Source organism: Bos mutus, chromosome 7, assembly GCF_027580195.1.
Source record: "Bos mutus isolate GX-2022 chromosome 7, NWIPB_WYAK_1.1, whole genome shotgun sequence".
In the NCBI taxonomy this organism is placed as follows: Eukaryota; Metazoa; Chordata; class Mammalia; order Artiodactyla; family Bovidae; genus Bos; species Bos mutus.
Window position 1 is genome coordinate 45,715,638 of NC_091623.1, and position 20,169 is coordinate 45,735,806.

At 49.9% G+C, this 20,169-nt stretch overlaps 1 protein-coding gene across 2 annotated transcripts; it reads right to left on the reverse strand.

Moving 5' to 3' along the window:
* Positions 1 to 6,015: 6,015 nt before the first annotated feature.
* On the reverse strand, positions 6,016 to 20,155 carry TMEM221 (transmembrane protein 221). Of its 2 annotated transcripts, XM_070374793.1 has the most exons (6): positions 19,879 to 20,155; positions 18,118 to 18,266; positions 12,763 to 12,872; positions 11,929 to 12,277; positions 9,396 to 9,481; positions 6,016 to 6,898 (listed from the first exon to the last, which is right to left on the reverse strand). In XM_070374793.1, the coding sequence occupies exons 4-6, from the start codon at positions 12,246 to 12,248 to the stop codon at positions 6,429 to 6,431; spliced, it is 876 nt and encodes a 291-aa protein (XP_070230894.1). In that variant the 5' UTR covers positions 12,249 to 12,277; positions 12,763 to 12,872; positions 18,118 to 18,266; positions 19,879 to 20,155; the 3' UTR covers positions 6,016 to 6,428. The 2 variants fall into 2 exon arrangements, with proteins under 2 accessions (XP_070230894.1, XP_070230895.1); XM_070374794.1 differs by lacking the exon at positions 11,929 to 12,277.
* Between the last annotated feature and the right edge of the window lie 14 nt (positions 20,156 to 20,169).

Here is a 20,169-nt window from a genome sequence, read left to right on the forward strand (position 1 = left end):
AGGAGCCTGGCAGGAAAGGGAGACTGCAAAATGTACCCCTCCCCCACACATGTCAGCTGCCTTGGGAAAGTTAGGCCCCTGGTGCTAAGATATCTCCTGGAATCTCCCCGTTCTGGGCACAGCCGGCACCTGCCGGACCCACCCAGGCTGCTGTGGCGCCAGCCGTGGAATCTGATCCACCTAGGAAGCAAAGGCTGTTTGTTCTCCCTGGTTGGGATCTTGGCCATCCTGAAACCAGCCCCAGATCACTTTCCAGGGCATCTGTGTGTGACCAGGGGCCCCCGGATAACCTGGGCTGGCCTTGGGTCCAGGTGGACCAATCATCGTGGCCAGTCACTGACTCTGCAAAATCGCAACTCTCTGAACCCCACAGGGCCTGGCGACAGACAGCCTCACAAAGGGACCAGAGGATCCCGATGGAGCCTGTCCCCCGGCTCCGCAACTCCTGACTTGGGCCACATTGATCAACACTCTGACTGAGCTTATATCATCTTGGGCTACAGGGGGAGGGGGCTTCTTGGTGGCTCAGGCAGTAAAGTATCCACCTGCAATGCAGGAGACCTGGGTTCAGTCCCTGGGTTGGGAAGATCCCCTGGAGAAGGAAATGGCAACACATTCCAGGATTCTTGCCTGGAGAATCCCATGGACAGAGGAGCCTGGTGGGCTACAGTCCATAGGGTCACAAAGAATTGGACATGACTAAGCAGCTATGCACACACAGGAGAGGGGAAAGAAGAGCTTTATCCTTTTGCCTTTTGCTCTCTCCTGGGCGCTGAGAGCTGGGTATTGCAGGGACCTGAGTACTGAGAGAGAGATTTCTGAAGACATGCGGTCACAGCTCCAATGCTCACTAGCTGGTCACCCTGAGCAATGGCTTAATCTCTCTATACCTCAGTTTGTCTATCTATACGATGGGCATCTCACTGGTCCTCACCTCAAAGGGTAGTTCTGAGGGGGAATTTTTGTGGGGGCATGTCTCTCCATTGTCCATGTTGACTATTGCAAAAATGCTTCCTGGCTCTGAAAGTCCTTCTCTGCCGGAAGGTTTCTGCAGCCCGAAGTCCATGCAGAGTGGATGGCCTCTGCTAGTGGAAAACCCCACACTATGAAAGTGAAAGTGTTAGCCCTCAGTCATGCCTGACTCTTTGCAACCCCATGGACTGTAGCCCACGAGTCTCCTCTGTCTGTGGGATTCTCCAGGCAAGAATCCTGGAGTGGGTTGCCATTCCCTTCCCCCGGGGATCTTCCCAACCCAGGGATCGAACCCAGGTCTCCCACACTGCAGGCAGATTCTTTACCATCTGAGCCACCAGGGAAGCCCAAACCCCACAGTTGTATTTAAATGTTTCAGAGGCCGGCTGTGGTCCCTGCTTCTCTCCCCACCCCCAAATCAGAGCATTGATCTGTGCCAAACCTGAGCATCCCCTTTGGGCCCCTCCCTGCCAATTCCCACAAGGCTTCTATCCCATCATTCATTCTGCCTGTTCTTTTTAAAAACTATTTGAATTTATATATTTGGCTGAGCCAGGTCTTAATTTTGGCATTTGAACTCTTAGTTGTGGCATGTCAGATCTAGTTCCCTGACCATGGATTGAACCCAGACCTCCTACATTGGGAGCATGGAGTCTTAGCCAGGGGACCACCAGGAAGTCCCTAGATTTACTCCTAACCAATGGAATACAGTAAGGGTTCTGGGACTTCACTTTTGTAACTAAGTTTAAAATACAAGACTTTCATCTTGTTACAGGCTCTCTTGCTGTCTTTGATGATACATGCTGCTCTATAAAGAGATCCACATGTCACGGAACTGAGGGCAGCCTCTGGCCAACAGCCATCAAGGAACCTAGGGCCTCAGTTCCACAGCTCATAGGGAATTGAATCCTGCCAACAACACAAAGTGAGCTTCAAAGCAGATCTTGATCACAGTGTGGAGGGGAGGACTCAGGAGAGCCATGCCCAGATTCCTGACCCACAGAAACTGTTAGATAAGAAATGTGTTGTTTTGAGCTGCTGATGTTTAGGGATAATTTGTTATGCAGCAATAAATAACTGATACAAATGACAAGTATATTTAAATCAGGGAAAGAGAGTGTGCTGGGTTTTAAGGGAACATTTTTGTCATTCCTGCTCCATTTGTCCTCATAAACTCAGCTGGCATCTCAGGTGGTCTTCTGAGTCTGAGGCTCTATGTGCCTTGTACCTAGAACCATCCTGAAGATGGGAGACTCATGAAGTCTTTTCAAAATTTTTATTTCACCAAAATATGTTTTAAAGGGTTTGAATAAAGTATTCTCTGATGGGAATGGGCCCCTTGTTGCTCTGAGCAATTTCCCTGAAGGTGGCATCTGGCCTTCTGTTCTAAATGTCATCATTCCAAAGGAAGCAAGAAATAAAGGAGAGAGAGGGGCTTCCCTTGTGGTCCAATGGCTAAGACTCTGCACTCAGGGAGCTGGGTTCAATCCCTAGTCAGGGAACTAGATCCCACATGCCACAACTCAGACCTGGTGAAGACAAATAATTTTCTTTTTTTTTAAAGTAAAGGAGAGAGACCAGGGATTGTATTGAGTTGACAACAGTGGTGACCCTTGTGGGAGTTAGGCAAGGTGTTGGCACTTGGCGGGCATCCAAAAATTAATAGTTCTTCTCAATCACAAATAGCAGAGTTAAGTGCTTTCAATATCCCATTTATGCCTGCTGTTGCAAAAGTGCCTTGAAGCTTGAACAGATGCTATCTATGCCTCCGTCCCCTCCACAGTAGTCTCTATGTGATGAAGGCCACTCACAGTAAATCCCTGTGGCCCTGCCTGGGGCCTCCTGTGGTCACAGGTGCATGTCTAGCTGGTACACAGGGACGGCCAGGAACGTGAGGGGTCAGCCCCCCAGGAACAGATCTCAGCTAATGCTGGATGGTGATGAGAGGATAAATACCCCAGCCCCTTGCCCCTGGAGTGGGACCAATTGCCGTGTGTGTTCTATGCGTCTCCCTGGGGTCCCCAGTGGGATGGAGTCCCAATTGCCCTCAGGGCCATCTGCTCATTGGTGCCCACTGCAGGGCTCTAGGGCTTCTGGGGGACGTTGTTGTTTAGTCACTAAGTTGTGTCCAAACTCTTTGCAGCCCCATGGACTGAGGCCTGCCAGCTTCCTCTGTCTATGGGATTTCCCAGGCAAGAATACTGGAGTGGGTTGCTGTTTCCTTCCCCAGGGGATCTTCCAGACTCAGAGATTGAACCCTGGTTTCCTGCACCAGCAGCTGGACTCTGTCACTTCCCAGATAAACCACATCTCAGCAATCGTGTCAGTCTTTGGTTCTGATGACCCCAAACCAAGGCCACATCTTTGACAGATGTTGTCTACATCTTAAAGTGCGCCAGACTGCTAATAGTGACTTGCGTTGGGGAGGAGCCACTGACACCCTTTCTGATTTGGTCCTCACAGTGGTGCTATGTAGGAGCCGGGGGAATTTGCCCAATTTTTAAAAATGTATTTGTTTATTTGGCTGCATCCAGTCTTAACTGCCATACTTGGGCTCTCCTGCTTTAACGTGAGGGCCCCGGAGTGAGCAGGCTCAGTAATTGTGGCACAAGGGCTTTGTCGTTCTGTGGCATGTGGGGTCTTAGTTCCCCGGCCAGGGATCGAACCCTCGTCCCCTGCGTTGCAAGGCAGATGCTCAACCGCTGGACCACCAGGGCAGTCTCTGGTCCAATTTTTATAAAGAAAGAAACTGAGGTAGAGGTTGCATGACCGCTCCCTAAGCCAGGTCTGCACCAGCTGGCTCCTGGAACACCAGACTTTCACCATTTAAAAATGTGCAGCTCAGTGTCAGTTCGTGCATGGACCGCCTGTATCTAGTTCCAGAACATTTCCATCACCCCAAAGGAGACCTCGTCCCTATTAGCCATCACTTTCCAGTCCCCACCCAGCCGCTGGCAACCACTAATCTACACTCATCGATTCGCCTGTTCAGGACATTTCATATAAGTGGGATCATACACCACGTGGCCTTCCGTGTCTGGATTCCTTCAGCCTGACGTTCTGTAGGCTCACCCGTGCTGCAGCGTGCCAGAGCTCATTCCTCGTCACGGTTTAGTACTATTCCGTTGTATGGAATATTATCGTATCACCACTTTGTGTTTGCTCATTCATCTGTTGATGGACATTTGCGTTGGTTCTGTCTTTTGGTGATTATGACTAGAATGAACACATACGTACAAGGATTTGTTTGAACACTTGTTTTCAATTCTTTTGAGCTGCCTTAACTTTTGTCCGTCTCCCCTAGTCCTGGCCTTGGGTGTGAGGCCTAGAAGTTCAACTTCTAATTCTCCTGACCAGTCCAGGAGATGAGGCACTCCTCACCCACAGCCACCTGGGTCCTTCCTCCTCAACTCTCTTGCCCCTCTTCAGAGTCCCCAGGGCCTCCCCCATTCCAGAGAGTTCGCAGAAAACTGGAGTCTCCAATGTTTCCCCGGCGTGTGCTCTGTCCTGGATCCATGTGACAAGGTTACGTGCTCCTAGCGATCACCATCGCTGTGTGGTCGCACAGAAGCGGCCTTGCTTCTCCGGCCTCCGTTTCCCTATCGGTGAGCGGGGTTGTCCTAAGAATTAACTAAAGCCAAGAAGTGCCTGGTGCGTGTCTGCAGTACCAGGCATGTGACATGACATGGTTTTTTTTGCCTGCACTGTGTCTTGGTTGCGGTCACAGGCTCTAGAGCCGGGAGGCTCAGTAGGTGCTGCCTGCGGGCTCCCTAGTTGCAGCTTCGTTGCCCCATGACATGCGGGATCTTAGTTCCCCAACCAGGGATCGAACCTGCATCCCCTGCATTGGAAGGTAGGTTCTTAACCACTGGACCACCAGGAAGTTTGACATTTGTTCTAACGTTATCCTCTTCCATTGATATTTTCATGCACACCAAGAGGCTGGATACCCCCTGAGACAGGTGCCATGTAGGAGGAGGAGGTTTGTGTAGGCTCCCAGGGGGCTCAGGAAGGATGTGGCCCAGGGGAGTGGGGCATCCAAGTCTCTACCTGATCATTGGCTTGGGGACCAGCCTCCCCCAAGGCTGCTGGGCGCTGCCACCTCTCTGCCCATGGGGACAGGTCCTGGGGTCTTCAAGCCACTGTGTGGCTGAGCTTTCTCCACTAGTGGCCCTAGGTGGCCCAGGAAGGGAGGGACAGGCTGGGAGACTGCTGAGGACACTTGTCCATTCGGAGTGGGGGCAGGAACCAGGGCATCCCCACCCGCTGTGATATTTATATGCATGAAGATTTGTGGGAAATGGATTCCAGACTTGGCTCTACAAGGGGTACACTCTGTCCCCCAACTCTTGCCCTCCCCACCCCCACTCCTTCCAGTGCACCCTTCATCCTAGACCTAACTTGGCCATGAGGCACATTTGGTTGTGGCTCAAGTGACATGGAGATAATGACATGGAATTTATTTTCCAGTTGTGCAGGACAGGGATGGGGCCAGGACCTCGGGAGACCCCTGAGGGTCTGAAGGGCTCAGACCCCTGAGGGGCTCTGAGTTAACCACCAAGCCCCATAAGTTTCAAGAGTCCCAGAAACCAGCCATCAACCCACATTTTCTTGCCACCAGGCACCCCAACCTAACAGAAGCACAGGTTGACAAGCATTGAGGACCTGCTGTGCACAGGCCCCTGGAATGACTCATATAGTGTCTCACAGGAGCCCTAGAAGAAGGAACCACCTCTGTTCCCATTTTACAGGCCAGGAAACTGAGACACAGAGTGGTGAAGCCCTCAGCCACAGGCACAGCCAGGAGCCTGGGTCCAGGTCTCCAGGTGCATCCGTGGCCCGGGGCTGCTCTGAGCTCGGCACATGCAGGTTTCAAATGCTCACAGCCCAGAAGGAGTCGCAGAGTCTGAGACTTGCACTATCAGCAGCATGGAGGTTACAGGACCCAGGTTCGAATCCAGGCTCTGGCTCAGTACTGGCCATGGGACCCTTGGTGAGTCACTGCCCCTCTCTGGGCTTCGGTTTCCTCATCTGTAAAATGGATGAAGATGTTTAGAGAACCACTTTCTAAGCTCTCCCCTCCCCCTCCTGCCTAGAACAGAATTTTATTCATTCTGGGCAGCTACATTTCCTTGTCTCCTCTATGCTGAAGTGTGGCCACATGACTGTTTTGGCCAGTGATGTATAACCAGAAGAGTTCCAAGGCCTCTCAGGAAGATTTCCAAAAGCTCCTGAGTCAGTCCTGGCCTCTACTTTTCTCTCTGAGTGAGGAGGTGAAGGCTGGACCCCCAGCAGCCATTCTGTGCCATGAGGCAAACTTGAGGACAAAACTCAGAGATGCTGCGAACTGAGAGAGAAATCAAGTTGTACTGCTACTGTGGTTGAACCTGGAGCTATTTCTACAAGAGTCCTCTTCCTGCTGCCTGACACTAGGTCTCTATCCCTGATCCTTGGGTTCACACCAAGGTAGAGTCCTTCCCTGAACCCGCTGGCCTATGGCCCAGGATGCTGCGCATCTCATGTGTGACCTCTCCCCAGCGCCCCTCACTGGCAGACAGTGTCCGGTGCATGCGGGATGCAGGCAGGCAGCTCTCCCGGCCTCCTCCCATGACTGCAGGTGCTGTGTCAGTGACCATGGGTCTGAGGGAGTCCCCCAGCTTAGGGAAGGATGAGTAGAGAGTCCAGTGATGAGTACCCTGCTGGGGCTGGGCCCTGGGGCCGGCCTTGGAGACTTCAGCAGGGCGGACAGGGTCATCTTCAAAGTGTGGTGGGGACAGTTCATGGACGCCCCGGCGGGTGGTCCGGGCAGCCTGGAGCAGAGTGTGGGTCAGTGCTGCCACCAGGACTAGAGCACCCAAGCCAAGGATGGAGGCAGCTGCTGCACCTGTCTCGATCTCGAAGAGCAGCAGGGCGTAGATGGACAGTGCTGGGGAAGGAAATGGCTCTCATTCAATGTTTGATCCCCAAGCCCTGGAAGAGCTCCCCGACACGGAAGGCAGTTGTAGAAAACTGTACATTATGATAGGCACATAGACTAACTCATCTAACCCTTCCACACCTGACAAATGTGTCACCATCACATCCATTTTACTGTGTGTGTAGACGCTCAGTCATGTCCAACTCTTTGTGACCCTGTGGATTGTAGCCCACCAGGCTCCTCTGTCCATGGGATTCTTCCGGTAAGAATACTAGAATGGGGTGCCATTTCCTCCTCCCGGGGATCTTCCCAACCCAGGGATCGAACCCTCATCTCCCGCTTTGGCAGGAGGACTCTTTACCCCTGAGCCACCAGGGAAGCCAGTGTTATGTGTACTTAACCACAATTGAAACAACCCAGATCTCAGACTTTTGCAATCCTTGTGATTGACCTGGAGTAAATCACAGTCCCTCTCTGACCTCAGTTGGCTTATCTGAACAATAAGACAGTTGGCGACCTGACCTCAAGGACCGGTTCTCTGTTGCCCTATCCAATGTCCGGTTGGCACCTTTCTTTTCGGTGGGAACTATCCTGTGCATCGTAGGATATTTAGGAGCTTCTACCCAGCAGATACCAGTATACCCTCCTCCATCCTATCACGAAACCAAAAATGTCTCCAGATATTAATTGCCCAGGGTCCCCTCCGGGGCAGAATCAGCCTCCATTGAGAGGTGCTGGTCCAGTTCCTAACCCCACCCTGTTCACTGGGCTAGGAGGACTGACCCGCTTCCCTGGCATCAGTGATGTATATGGTCCTAAGTCTTGGCCAGTCAGAGTGTTGCTTCCCCTGGTTGTAGTGATTGGTGCGTGGCTATCACATGACCCGAGTTCAGCCAATCAGAGTCAGCCCTGGGACCTTTGCCTGGACTATGGGGATAGGGGAATTTCCTTATGGCAGCCATTAAGGAATTGCCAGCCTGGTGTGCTGCAGTCCCTGGGGTCGAAAATAGTCGGACATGACTTAGCAACTGAACAACAACAAAAAAAGGAGAGCGGCTCAGAGTTGGTGGGGGATTTCTTGGCACTTTGTGGACTGTTTTTAGGCTTTCTCCAGCTCTGCACTCTTGCTTTTGAACATGCCACACTGTATTATGTCTGGCATATTAAAGCGAGGCCAAGGACTTTTTTTGCTCTAAACATTTTTAAAAGGTCTTTATAATTATTATTTTGGTTCTGGTTAGCAATGAATGAATGACTGGCTGGACATGCTTGGGAATTCTTGCTGAGTGAGGTCACCTAACCTCAAAAAGAATATAAATGGGAGCTGAACAAATTCTTAATTTAATGCTTAATGAGGCTGACATAGTTTTTGTGCCCTTTGTGAGTTTTTGTGTATTTTAGGACAAGAATATTTTATTCTCCAAGTCTCTTAACAGTTTTGTCAGCCCCTGAAAAGGCTTGAGGTCATAGGTACTATGTTGAAAGTGCTTACAGATAAAGACTTCTTTCTCAGGGCACAGTGGGTGAAGAGGTGAAGTGAGAAGCATTTTTTTTTTTTCTGACCTCATTTGAGTGCCTAGATCCAGCCACACCTGAAGCCACTAACCCCTGACCTTTTCAGATAGATAAGTCACTCCATCCACTCTCCTTTTTTAAAAAACCCCACATCCAGAGTATTTTATTAAGTCAAACAACAAGAGCGATCCAGAGTTAGTTATCCTGTGTGTACAAATTCCCACAATAAACCCTAGGCTCATATTTCATAAATTATCTTTTAAATATATCTTCCAAACTTCTATTTCTCTATTGTGGTACTAAGGAAAAAAAACAGTAACAGCAAATCCCTTGTTATTCAGTAAGCTGATTTTTTTTTCCTCCAGTAAAACAGGTAATCTATAGGGCTACTAGAGATCTATGGATGATTTAACACTGAGTCTCCAGAATCAGCGACATATTTTTCAAGATTGGAACAAAACATAAGATGTCAACAGTCTCTTCAAAGAAATGTGATGATCTGATTTCTTTACCAGCATGTGTGGGTGATCAAAGAAGAGTTACAAACGAGGGAAGGAAAGACTGTGTGTTCTTCTGGCACCCAAGTTATTAGATTTTACTCTGCTTCATATTTGGGAATTTAAAATTGCATTTCTGGTTTAGAAAGCTTTTTTTTTTTTTCTTAATCCCTTCTTAAGCTGGATTCTGATATTTGTGATCAAAACACAGGTTTGCTAAGGCCAACCTGTGAAACATTATCTCCAGAAACCAGCAAAGACTGGGAAACTTTTGTTCAAACCAGGTGTAGACAAGTGATGAATCACGAGTGTTCTGAAGACAACCACCATTTATGGAATCCCCATTGGGATCAGATGCCAGCCGTGTGCACAAGTGTCAGAACCAAGAGTGAGAAAGGTGGGCTGGCTCCAGAGCTGACCCTAATTGTGGGGCCATTACCCTTGGCTGCTCCAACTCAGGCTCCTACACCCCATGTTCTATCCTGAGCACATACCTGCCAAGTAGACGGAGACCCCACAACAGAAGAGGCCGAGAGCCACATGTCTGAGGAGGCGGCAGTCATAGAGAAACCAGTCAGACCTGGCAGGGAGGGGGGCAGGAAGAAAATGGACTCAGGAGGCAGAACTGGTGGAAGAAGCTTGGGGAGGAGAGGAAGGGAGAATGGTCCAGCTCTGGGGAACTGGAGATCCATGTGAGGACCCAAACATCCACCCATGTATCCATCCCCCTCCCTGCTCAATCATTCTTTACCATCCGCCACCATTTACTATCCATCCATCCACCTATCCATCTGTACGTATTCAACCATACAGCCATCCATCCATTTAACCATGCTGTGTTAATCCATCCACCCATTAATTTAAACAGCCACTATCATCCATTATCCATTTGTCATTCACCATCCATTCATTCATCCATCGATCCATCTCCCACCCCTGACCCACCCATCCATCATCTGTCTCCCAGTCACCATTCATTGAGCCAGCCAACACTCTGTCCATTCATCCATCCTGTCATCATCCATTCCATTCCCCTCCCCCATAACCCACCGATGTAGTGAAAGTGAAAATGTTAGTCGTCTCTGACTCTTTGCCACCCTGTGGGCTGTTTTAGCCCACCAGGCTCCTCTGCCCATGGAATTTTCCAGGCAAGAATACTGGAGTGGGTTGCCACTTCCTTCTCCAGGGGATCTTCCCAACCCAGGGATTGAACCTGGGTCTCCTGCATTGCAGGTAGATTCTTCACCATCCGAGCCATAAGGGAAACAACCTACTTATATACATCAGTCCACTAGAACATCCAACATTTATGAAGCAGCCGTTGCATGTGGATACTTGCTAGGCACCTGACTTCCGTTATTTTACTACCATAAGCTTATTTGGGAATGAGGAAACTGAGGTGAATTTGTTATCAGCTGCAATAGAAACAGAGATTCCCAAGAGCTGTGTGCATTGAGGACATAACTTTGAACCCGGCCCTATGTTAAGTTTTTCTGCTGTGTGCATGCTCTTCTCCAGTCCTGTGAGATCAAGAAAAGGAGCTTCCATCATTGCTCACCTCCCACCAGTACCGTAGGAATGGCTTCCTCCCTCTTTCTGCCAACTCCCCTCCTGACCCCTTTTCTGCACAGTAGCTAGAGTGAGTTCTTCCAAACCCACTTAAGTCAGATTATGCCCCTCCTGGCTCACAGCTTTCTCAGTCAGAGTAAAAACCCAAGAGCTTCACCAGAGCACAGGAACCTCTATCCAATCCAGTACCTCTTGGACTTCCCTGGTGGTCCAGGAGTCAAGACTCCACACTGCCACTGCAGGGAGTGTGGGTTCTATCCTTGGTCAGAGAACTAAGATCACGCAAGTTCCACGATGTAGCCAAAAAAATCCAGTACCTCTCACTTCCACTTCCTGGTCCTATCTCCCTTATCTACCCCTACCCCAGCCACACCAATGACCTCCATCCCCCTTTAACACGTCAAGCTCATTCCTGCTCCAGGGCCTTTGCACATGCTGGTCCCTCTGCCTGGATCACAGTCCCTTAGATCTTGAGCCTCCTTTCCTTCTTCAAGTCTCAGCTCAGTCCTCCCTTGATGGTAGGACTCACCCCCATCCCCATGATGGTTGGTGTCATCCCTACCCTTTCCTGCTCCACCACATTACCTCATTTTCTTCCCTTTCCAGCATTCATCACCATTTGACATTATTAATCTGTTTTTCTTCTTCATTATCTGCATCCCCAGGAAGGTGGTCCAGATCCACTTGGATCCTGCTGAGTCCCCAATACCCAGTACTGGTCTCAGCCCCCCTTGAACTAGCAGATGGAGGGTGCATGGTTTGGATAGGATTCAGTGGAAGAAGCGCCCATCTGATCAAATCTATGGAAGCCTGGGCCAGGATCCTGGCTCCCCTCCCCCAGGAAGGTGGGACAGCCAAGTCTTTGGCTCAAGGAACGGTCCTCACTCCACATGCAATGCCCCACCGCCTGTGCCCATCTCCCTGAGCTCAGGTGCCTGATAAGGAACCCTACCCTCACCCCCATGCCCACCCCTAGCCAGGGCACAGGTTTCTGGCTCTATCAGCTTCAAGTTCAAATTCAGTCCACTCCCTTCCAATCTTAGCAGCTAGACTGAGCAGCCTCCCCTGTCTGAGACTAAACAGGAGGATGATCACGAATACCAGCCGTTCAGGGGGCTTCACTGTGCTAATCACAAGATGTGGGAGGCACATAGAGCCTAGGGTTCCATTAAATAACAAGTGCTATCAACTGGGGCTAGCTGCTTCCAGGCCTTCTTTGAGCCTCAGTTTCCGCATCTGTGAAATGGGGAGTTGCAGCAGCAGTTGTACCTGCTGTAAATTTTCAACAAATATAGGAGAGAGGGAGGGATGGATGGAAAGGAGAAAGCGAGGGAGGGATGGATGGACGAAAGGAGGAAGGAAAAGGAAAGCTCTCCCCCAAGCTGAGGCCCAGAGAAGGGCAGCGGCTCTCCCGGGCTCGTCCAGACCCCAGCCAGGCAGTGGGGCCGGTCCTCCTACCTGTTAGAGCCCGGTCCCCGCGCCATCTCGGCGCCCAGGTGGCCGCAGAGCGCGGCGAGCAGCAGGCAGGTGAGGCCCAGCACCAGGGCAAGAGCGGAGAGCGCGGCTGCCAGCGGCAGCAGCGCCCCGGCCGCGTCCTCCGGCAGCCGGGGGCCGGCGCCCAGCTCCGGGCCCAGCCCGTCGATTCGCGGTCCTCGAAGCTCCGCGCGGCCCGCCTGCAGCTGGAACAGCAGCTGCGCGCCCAGCGCCGCCAGCACCGCCGCGGGGATGCCCAACAAGACCATCGCGGCCAGCACCCGGCCGCCGTACGACCTGGCCATTGGAGGGGTCCTGCGGGCCTGGGGGACAGCTGAAGAATCAAAGAGATTTTAGGAGGCAGGGCAGTTGAGGAGCGTTCTAGGGCCCTCGGCGGTCCAGAATGGGGCGGTTTTTGAAAGTTGGAATGGGCACAGAGAGCTTGGGACGCCAGTCGCGGTGGGGACGAGGAAGCGCTGGGAAAACTTGAGACGAAGTCTCCTCTCTCTCTGGGGACCCTGTGGGCGCCAGCTCCGGGCCTCCGGGCTCTTGGGGGGCGTGGCCAGAAAGGGGCGGGGCGAATAAGGGGCGGAGGCGGCCCCACGTGGGATGAGGGCACAGTGGCTGTGTCCAAGGGCCCTCACGGGCCACTAAACTCATTAAAGTGTCCCCCTTTCCCTTCCCGCCGCTCCAAGCGCCTGTTTTATCGTTGTTTGAGGGAAAAGAAAAGAAACTTGCACCAATTTTTAAATAATTCACTTTGTTACGCGATCTCTACCCGCGGACCTGGCAATTGACTGGGATGTCCCCTCCGCTCACCTTCTTTCAAGGCTGTGCAGAGACGTCACCACCTCAGAGAGGCCCTCCTGGACCTCCTCCCCAAGAGCACACCCGTCCTTCACTGCTAGACTTTGTTCTTCCCACGGCACCTTTTGGAGGGTTATTATTTCTTTAATTTTTTGCATTTCAAGAAGAATTTTTTTTTTTAATTTTTAAATGAACCTTATTTCTTGCATCTTCCCATACATAGAAAAACAGCATAACCATGAACTTGAAACATCTGTTCTTTGTGAGTAGCAGTAATATTTCACCAAGATTTATGTCTGATTACATTTATTCCTTAACAGCAAAACATATAAACTAGTTTCCTCCCACCTCTTCAGAGCAGCTCCTCAGAGCTGAGAGACTTGTCTCCCAGGTTATAGTCCTCAGTAAGACCCTGAATAAAATTTAACTCACAACTCTCACATTGTGTATTTTTCTTTTAGTTGACAACACAATATATACATATTTATGTGTCTGTGTATATTTCTCTGTATATGTATATATTAATCACAAAAGCATTTAGAGTGATTATTATTTCCTGTCTACCAGGGCTTGTCAGCATGTCTTCCATATAATGGACCGGTATGGTGTTCTGTGGGATGTCAAGATATTTGGAGTCCCTAAGTACTCTTGCCTGGAAAATTCCATGGACTGGTAGGCTGCAGTCCATGGGGTCGTTAAGAGTCAGACATGACTGAAGTAAGTGACTTAGCACCAGCAGCAGCAGTAGCAGCAAGGTCTATATTATGATAAGGAACAAAGGAACTGGCATTGCCTTGAGGCCTTAGAAAGCATCACTACGAACAAAGCTAGTGGAGGTGATGGAATCCCAGTTGAGCTATTTCAAATCCTGAAAGATGATGCTGTGAAAGTGCTGCACTCAATATGCCAGCAAATTTGGAAAACTCAGCAGTCGCCACAGGACTGGAAAAGGTCAGTTTTCATTCCAATTGCAAAGAAAGGCAATGCCAAAGAATGCTCAAACTACTGCACAATTGCACTCATCTCACGTGCTAGTAAAGTAATGCTCAAAATTCTCCAAGCCAGGCTTCAGCAATATGTGAACCGTGAACTTCCTGATGTTCAAGCTGGTTTTAGAAAAGGCAGAGGAACCAGAGATCAAATTGCCAACATCCGCTGGATCATGGAAAAAGCAAGAGAGTTCCAGAAAAACATCTATTTCTGCTTTATTGACTATGCCAAAGCCTTTGACTGTGTGGATCACAATAAACTGTGGAAAATTCTGAAAGAGATGGGAATACCAGACCACCTGACCTGCCTCTTGAGAAACCTGTATGCAGGTCAGGAAGCAACAGTTAGAACTGGACATGGAACAACAGACTGGTTCCAAATAGGAAAAGGAGTACATCAAGGCTGTATATTATCACCCTGCTTATTTAACTTATATGCAGAGTACATCATGAGAAACGCTGGGCTGGAAGAAGCACAAGCTGGAATCAAGATTGCCGGGAGAAATATCAATAACCTCAGATATGCAGATGACACCACTCTTATGGCAGAAAGTGAAGAGGAACTAAAAAGCCTCTTGATGAAAGAGGAGAGTGAAAAAGTTGGCTTAAAGCTCAACATTCAGAAAACAAAGATCATGGCATCTGGTTCCATCACTTTATGGCAAATAGATGGGGAAACAGTGGAAACAGTGTCAGACTTTATTTTTGGGGGCTCCAAAATCACTGCAGATGGTGACTGCAGCCATGAAATTAAAATCACGACGCTTACTCTTTGGAAGGAAAGTTATGACCAACCTAGATAGCATATTAAAAAGCAGAGACATTACTTTGCCAACAAAGGTCCATCTAGTCAAGGCTATGGTTTTTCCAGTAGTCATGTATGGATGTGAGAGTTGGACTGTGAAGAAAGCTGAGTGCAGAAGAATTGATGCTTTTGAACTGTGGTGTTGGAGAAGACTCTTGAGAGTCCCTTGGGCTGCAAGGAGATCCAACCAGTCCATTCTAAAGGAGATCAGCCCTGGGTGTTCTTTGGAAGGACTGATGCTAAAGCTGAAACTCCAATACTTTGGCGACCTCATGCGAAGAGTTGACTCATTGGAAAAGACCCTGATGCTGGGAGGGATTGGGGGCAGGAGGAGAAGGGGCCAACAGAGGATGAGATGGCTGGATGGCATCACTGACTCGATGGACGTGAGTCTGGGTGAACTCCGGGAGTTGGTGATGGACAGGGAGGCCTGGCGTGCTGCGATTCATGGGGTCGCAAAGAGTCGGACACGACTGAGCGACTGAACTGAACTGAGGCATCAACCAAAGTTATACGCTTGTTCCCGCTTCTATTCTGATTTTGGTTGCGATGTGAATGAAGAAGAAAGCATTCTCCGAGTCTGTAGCTCCATTATCAGGTGCCTGGTGCTGTGTTAATTTGCTCCAGAAGAGATTCCTCACTTAGAATTGTGATTTTTTTTTTTAAAATCACCACCTAGATAAATTTGTGATGATCTGTCATTTTTCCATGACTCAACTGGCTTTTATTAGTGGCCAAACAGAGGCCCTAAGGAGACTAGCCACTGGGTTGGAAGGCAGATATTCCAGGTGTAGCAACTGAGACACTTGTATGCAGAGCAGGGATAACTGCTTCAGAGACTGGGGAAAGGACGCCTCCTTGGGCAAAGGAGGTTTGGGGCAATTTAGAGGTATTCAGTTTGCAGCCTCATGTCTGCCTAAATGTACCCATCCCAGGTCTCAGAGTTCCACCCGTTTCCACCAGTACTGTTACCTTGGCATAACAAGCATGGCGAGGCTGACCATTTAATTTGTGACGGCAACTCTGCAACTCACATGCTTAGCTCCTAGGTTTGGTATTAAGTTCACGTATCTGCCTACAACCCCCAGGACATGGAAGACTCCTCCAGAACTCCATGGATGCATCATCAGTTCAGTTCAGTTGCCCAGTTGTGTCTGACTCTCTGCAACCCCATGAATCGCAGCACGCCAGGCCTCCCTGTCCATCACCAACTCCGGGAGTTCACCCAGACTCACGTCCATTGAGTCAGTGATGCCATCCAGGCATCTCATCCTCTGTCGGCCCCTTCTCCTCCTGTCCCCAATCCCTCCCAGCATCAGAGTCTTTTCCAATGAGTCAACTCTTCGCATGAGGTGGCCAAAGTACTGGAGTTTCAGCTTTAGCATCATTCCTTCCAAAGAACACCCAGGGCTGATCTCCTTTAGAATGGACTGGTTGGATCTCCTTGCTGTTCAGGGACTCTCCAGAGTCTTCTCCAACACCACAGTTCAAAAGAATAAATTCAAATATATATATATATATATATAAGCTCATGGATATTCTTTGTATATATTCATAACATTTAATTTCTTTTTTCCCCTATGTATGCTGTAAAAAGAAGGTGCATGCCCAGTCGTGTCCAATACTGCAACCCCGTGGACTGTAGCCTGCCAGGCCCATCTGTCCATGGGATTTCCCAGGCAAGAATACTGGAGGGGGCTGCCATTTCCTTCTCCATATTTATTTATTGTTAAGTTTTAAAAATATAACTGAAACTTACATGACATAAAATTAACCATTTTAACGTGAACCATTCAGAGGTCTTTAGCACATACCCAACGCTGTGCAACATCACCTCCATCTAGTTCTGGAATTTCCATTCCCCACCCCACCCCCCATTAGCAGCCATTTTCCATTCCCCCTCTCTCAGCCCCTGGTAGCCACTAATCTACCTTCTGTCTTCTACGGATTTGTCTTTTTTGGACATTTCATATGAAAGAAACCAGACAATACGTGGTCTTTTGAGTCTGGTTTCTTTCCCTGAGGCTAAGATTTTTAAGGCTCATCCATACTGTAGCACGTGTCATTCCTTTTTTATGGCTGAATAATATTTCATTGTATGAATGGACCACATTCAGCTTATCATCCATCTGTTGATGGACATTTGGGTTGTTTCCACCTTTAGCTGGTTATGAATAGTGCTGCTAGGAACAGGTCCATGGAGCAATTTGAGTCCTGGTTTTCATTTCTTTCGGGTCTATACCCAGAGTGGAATGGCTGGGTTATAATGGTAACTATAAGCTGTTGAGGAACTGCCTGTTTTACACAATGCCAGCACCAGACACCCCAAAATCATTTTACATTCCCACCAACAGTACACCAATTTCTCGATTTGCACATCAACACTTGTTATTTTGTTTGTTGATTATAACCATCCTATAGGATGAGAAGGGGTATCTCGTTGCAATCTTGATTTGCATTTCCATAATAACCAGGGATGTAGTGCATCCTCGTTGGCCAATGCACTTGTTGGCCATTTGCATGTCTTCTTTGGAGAAGTGTGTCTTCGTATCCTTTGTTCATTTGGGTTGTTTTGTCTTTTTGCTTTCCTACAGCGCTTGGCATCTCTGGCAGCACATTGCAGCACATCGCATACACTTTCCTGCTATCTGTGGCTGGGGGGTGGGGGCGAGGCGGGCTGCTTCAGGACCGTTGCTTCAGGACTACTTCAAGTGTCCACTGCTGCGTTCCCTTTGTGTCTGGATCTGCACCCAGCACATAGTAGGTCCTCAATAAAGGCTTGCTGGACATGAATGAATGAGTTGCCTTGTACTCTGGCTCTGGAATTCTTGTAAAGTTTGAAATATCAAATCTGGAAAAGGTTTCAAAAGTAACACATTCCTGCTGCATCCAGAATCTAAGGGTAACTGAGGTCAACATGGCCTGATGCAAGCAGGTCCCTGTCTTAATGTATCAGGCCTGAAAGATGACATAGCCATCATCTGGACTTTATAGAAGAGGAAACTGAGGCCCCGAGAGGTTCAGTGACTCCCTGGGCCACACACTCACCACAGACAGCCTGGCTGTATAAAACCAGTGCTTTATACTACTTTCCAGAAATGTTATAGATCCCACTGGTTTTGAATCTCCATGTCTTTTCTCCAACTTGGGGAGTCATTTATCTTTTTCAGGTTTCAAATTTTTGGGGTCTTTTTGGAAAAGTTTGTGAGCCTTGAGCCCCCAGCCCCGCACCTGATGGGTAAAATGACCGCAGGGTCGAGAGTACAGGGTGAACTTTCAGCAACAGGTGGCCTCTCTTCCCCTGGAGATTGGGGGTTAGGGATGAGCATGAAATGAAGCACTTGTCCAGCCCCAAAACTTCTGCTGCTGCTGCTGCTGCTAAGTCGTTTCAGTCGCGTCCGACTCTGTGCGACCCCATAGACGGCAGCCCACAAGGCTCCCCCGTCCCTGGGATTCTCCAGGCAAGAACACTGGAGTGGGTTGCCATTTCCTTCTCCAATGCATGAAAGTGAAAAGCGAAAGTGAAGCCTCTAGGGCTTCCCAAATCCGAGTCTCAACTCCTTCCCCACTTACCTTTTCCCTGAGCTGGGAGAAGGTGTGGGTTGCATTTATTAGCATGTTTAGCCCCACTCAGACGACACGTCTCGCCGCCAGGCGGCGCCAGAGACAAAGTGAAGAGATAGGTGCGCGGGGCGAGCTCCAGCTCTGGCTCCTTGGCTGACCTGCCAGGTAGAACCTTATCTTATTGTCATTTCCCAGGAGAAAGAAGGCTTCCCAGGTGGCCCTAATGGTAAAGAACCCGCTTGCCAGTGTCCGAGACTTAAAAGACCAGGGTTCAATCCCTGGGTAGAGAAGATCCCCTGGAGAAGGGCATGACAATCCACTCCAGTATTCTTGCCTGGTGTATCCCATGGACAGAGGAGCCTGGAGGGTTACAGTCCATGGAGTCGTAAAGAGTCCGACACGACTGAAGCAACTTAGCACAGGAGAAAAGGTGGCTTAGAAAGGCGGAGGTGACTGTCTTAGAGTCACACAGCCAGGAAGTGTTCCCGCCTGGCATTTTTGATATCTATATTCTGCTGTCTCTCCATCCCCCACCCCCTCACGGGGAATCCTCGGGGTTCACCAACAACAGGGAGACTGAACCCTCGCTGTAGGTCCGGGACTCAGCGCACATGGTACCAAATACTGAACTGCATCTTTTGTAAACGATAAATCTGTTGTTAAAGGATTGTTGCAAGTTAGCGCATGAAATACGTGAACAACTCATTTAGCGTGTGATGGGCGAGCCGTTCTCAGCACAATTCATTCGATTTTAGTTTGTAGTTTCCCTTTTTGCAACTATTAACCATCTCACCTCTTCAGTCTTAAAGATATTTCTGAATATTTTAAAATATGAGTCAGACATGCCACTGGAGAACCAAGACAGGCCCTGGGTGACAGATTCTGAGGGGGATCTCACCTAGAAATCTCCGTCATCCGCCCTGCCCTGGGTCCCACCCTCCATCTGTTGGCGGGGGTGGCGGGGTGGGAGTTGCGGGAGGGTGGGAGGGTGGTCAGAACTGACTCCATCAGGTCCTGCCCTGCTTCTCTCCGCCATGTCATTACACACCCCCTCGCCCTCACTCATTCCTGGAGGATGGGCCTCAAAAACACCTCGACGCCCCAATTCTAGGCTTTTCTTCCGCATCCGGGTAGCTCAGAGCAGCCCCACCCCTACCGCCCTCTGCTCCTGGGGCTGGGCTCAGAATAAAGACAGCTTCCATCCCCAGCCCTGGGGTTCGGCTTTAAGCTGGGTCGCCTCCCTCTCAACTGAACTGAACCTCCCTCTTCCTGCACTTCTCAGGTAGCCTTAGTGATAAAGAATCCGCCTGCCAATGCAGGAGACGTAAGAGACAGTGAGTTTGATCTCTGGGTTGGAAAGATCCCTTGGAATAGGAAATGACAACCCATTCCAGTATTCTTGCCTGGAGAATCCCATGGACAGAGGATCCTGGCAGGCCACACAGTCTATGGGGTCGCAAAAGAGTCCGATACGACTGAGCCACCGAGGACATCCTCCTTCCTGGACTGAACTCAGAGAGGTTCCTTCCCCTCATCCTGTCCCCCTTTCCCGCCCTGTTGAGCCTTTTCAGAGATTGTGCTTGCTCTGCCAGCCAGCCTTCCACCTTCGGGCTCAGAACAGCTTCCCCCACTCTGGTCCCGCCCACTACCGGGAGGAGGGGTTTGTCTTTGTTCAGTCGCTCAGTCGTGTCTGACTCTTTCCGACCCCATGGGCTGCAGCACGCCAGGCTTCCCTGTCCATCCCCACTCCCGGAACTTGCTCAAACTCACGTCCATCTAGTCGGTGATGTCATCCACCTATCTCATCCTCTGTCGCTCCCTTTTCCTCCAGCCCTCAGTCAGGGGGAGATGAGGGCTCATCAAAGAATCGCTTTCCCCCTCGCTGTCCCCCGCCCCGCCTCCTTGTGTTCTTTCCTACAGGGGATTCAGAACAGCCTCCAGCCGCCAGTCCCACCTACCCTTGGGTGTGGGGGGAGGACTCATCACAGACCTGCCCCTCTCTGTCCCCTCCCACCAAAAGGATCAGAGCAGCCGGCTTCCCCCTCCCCCCCGGCTCCGCCC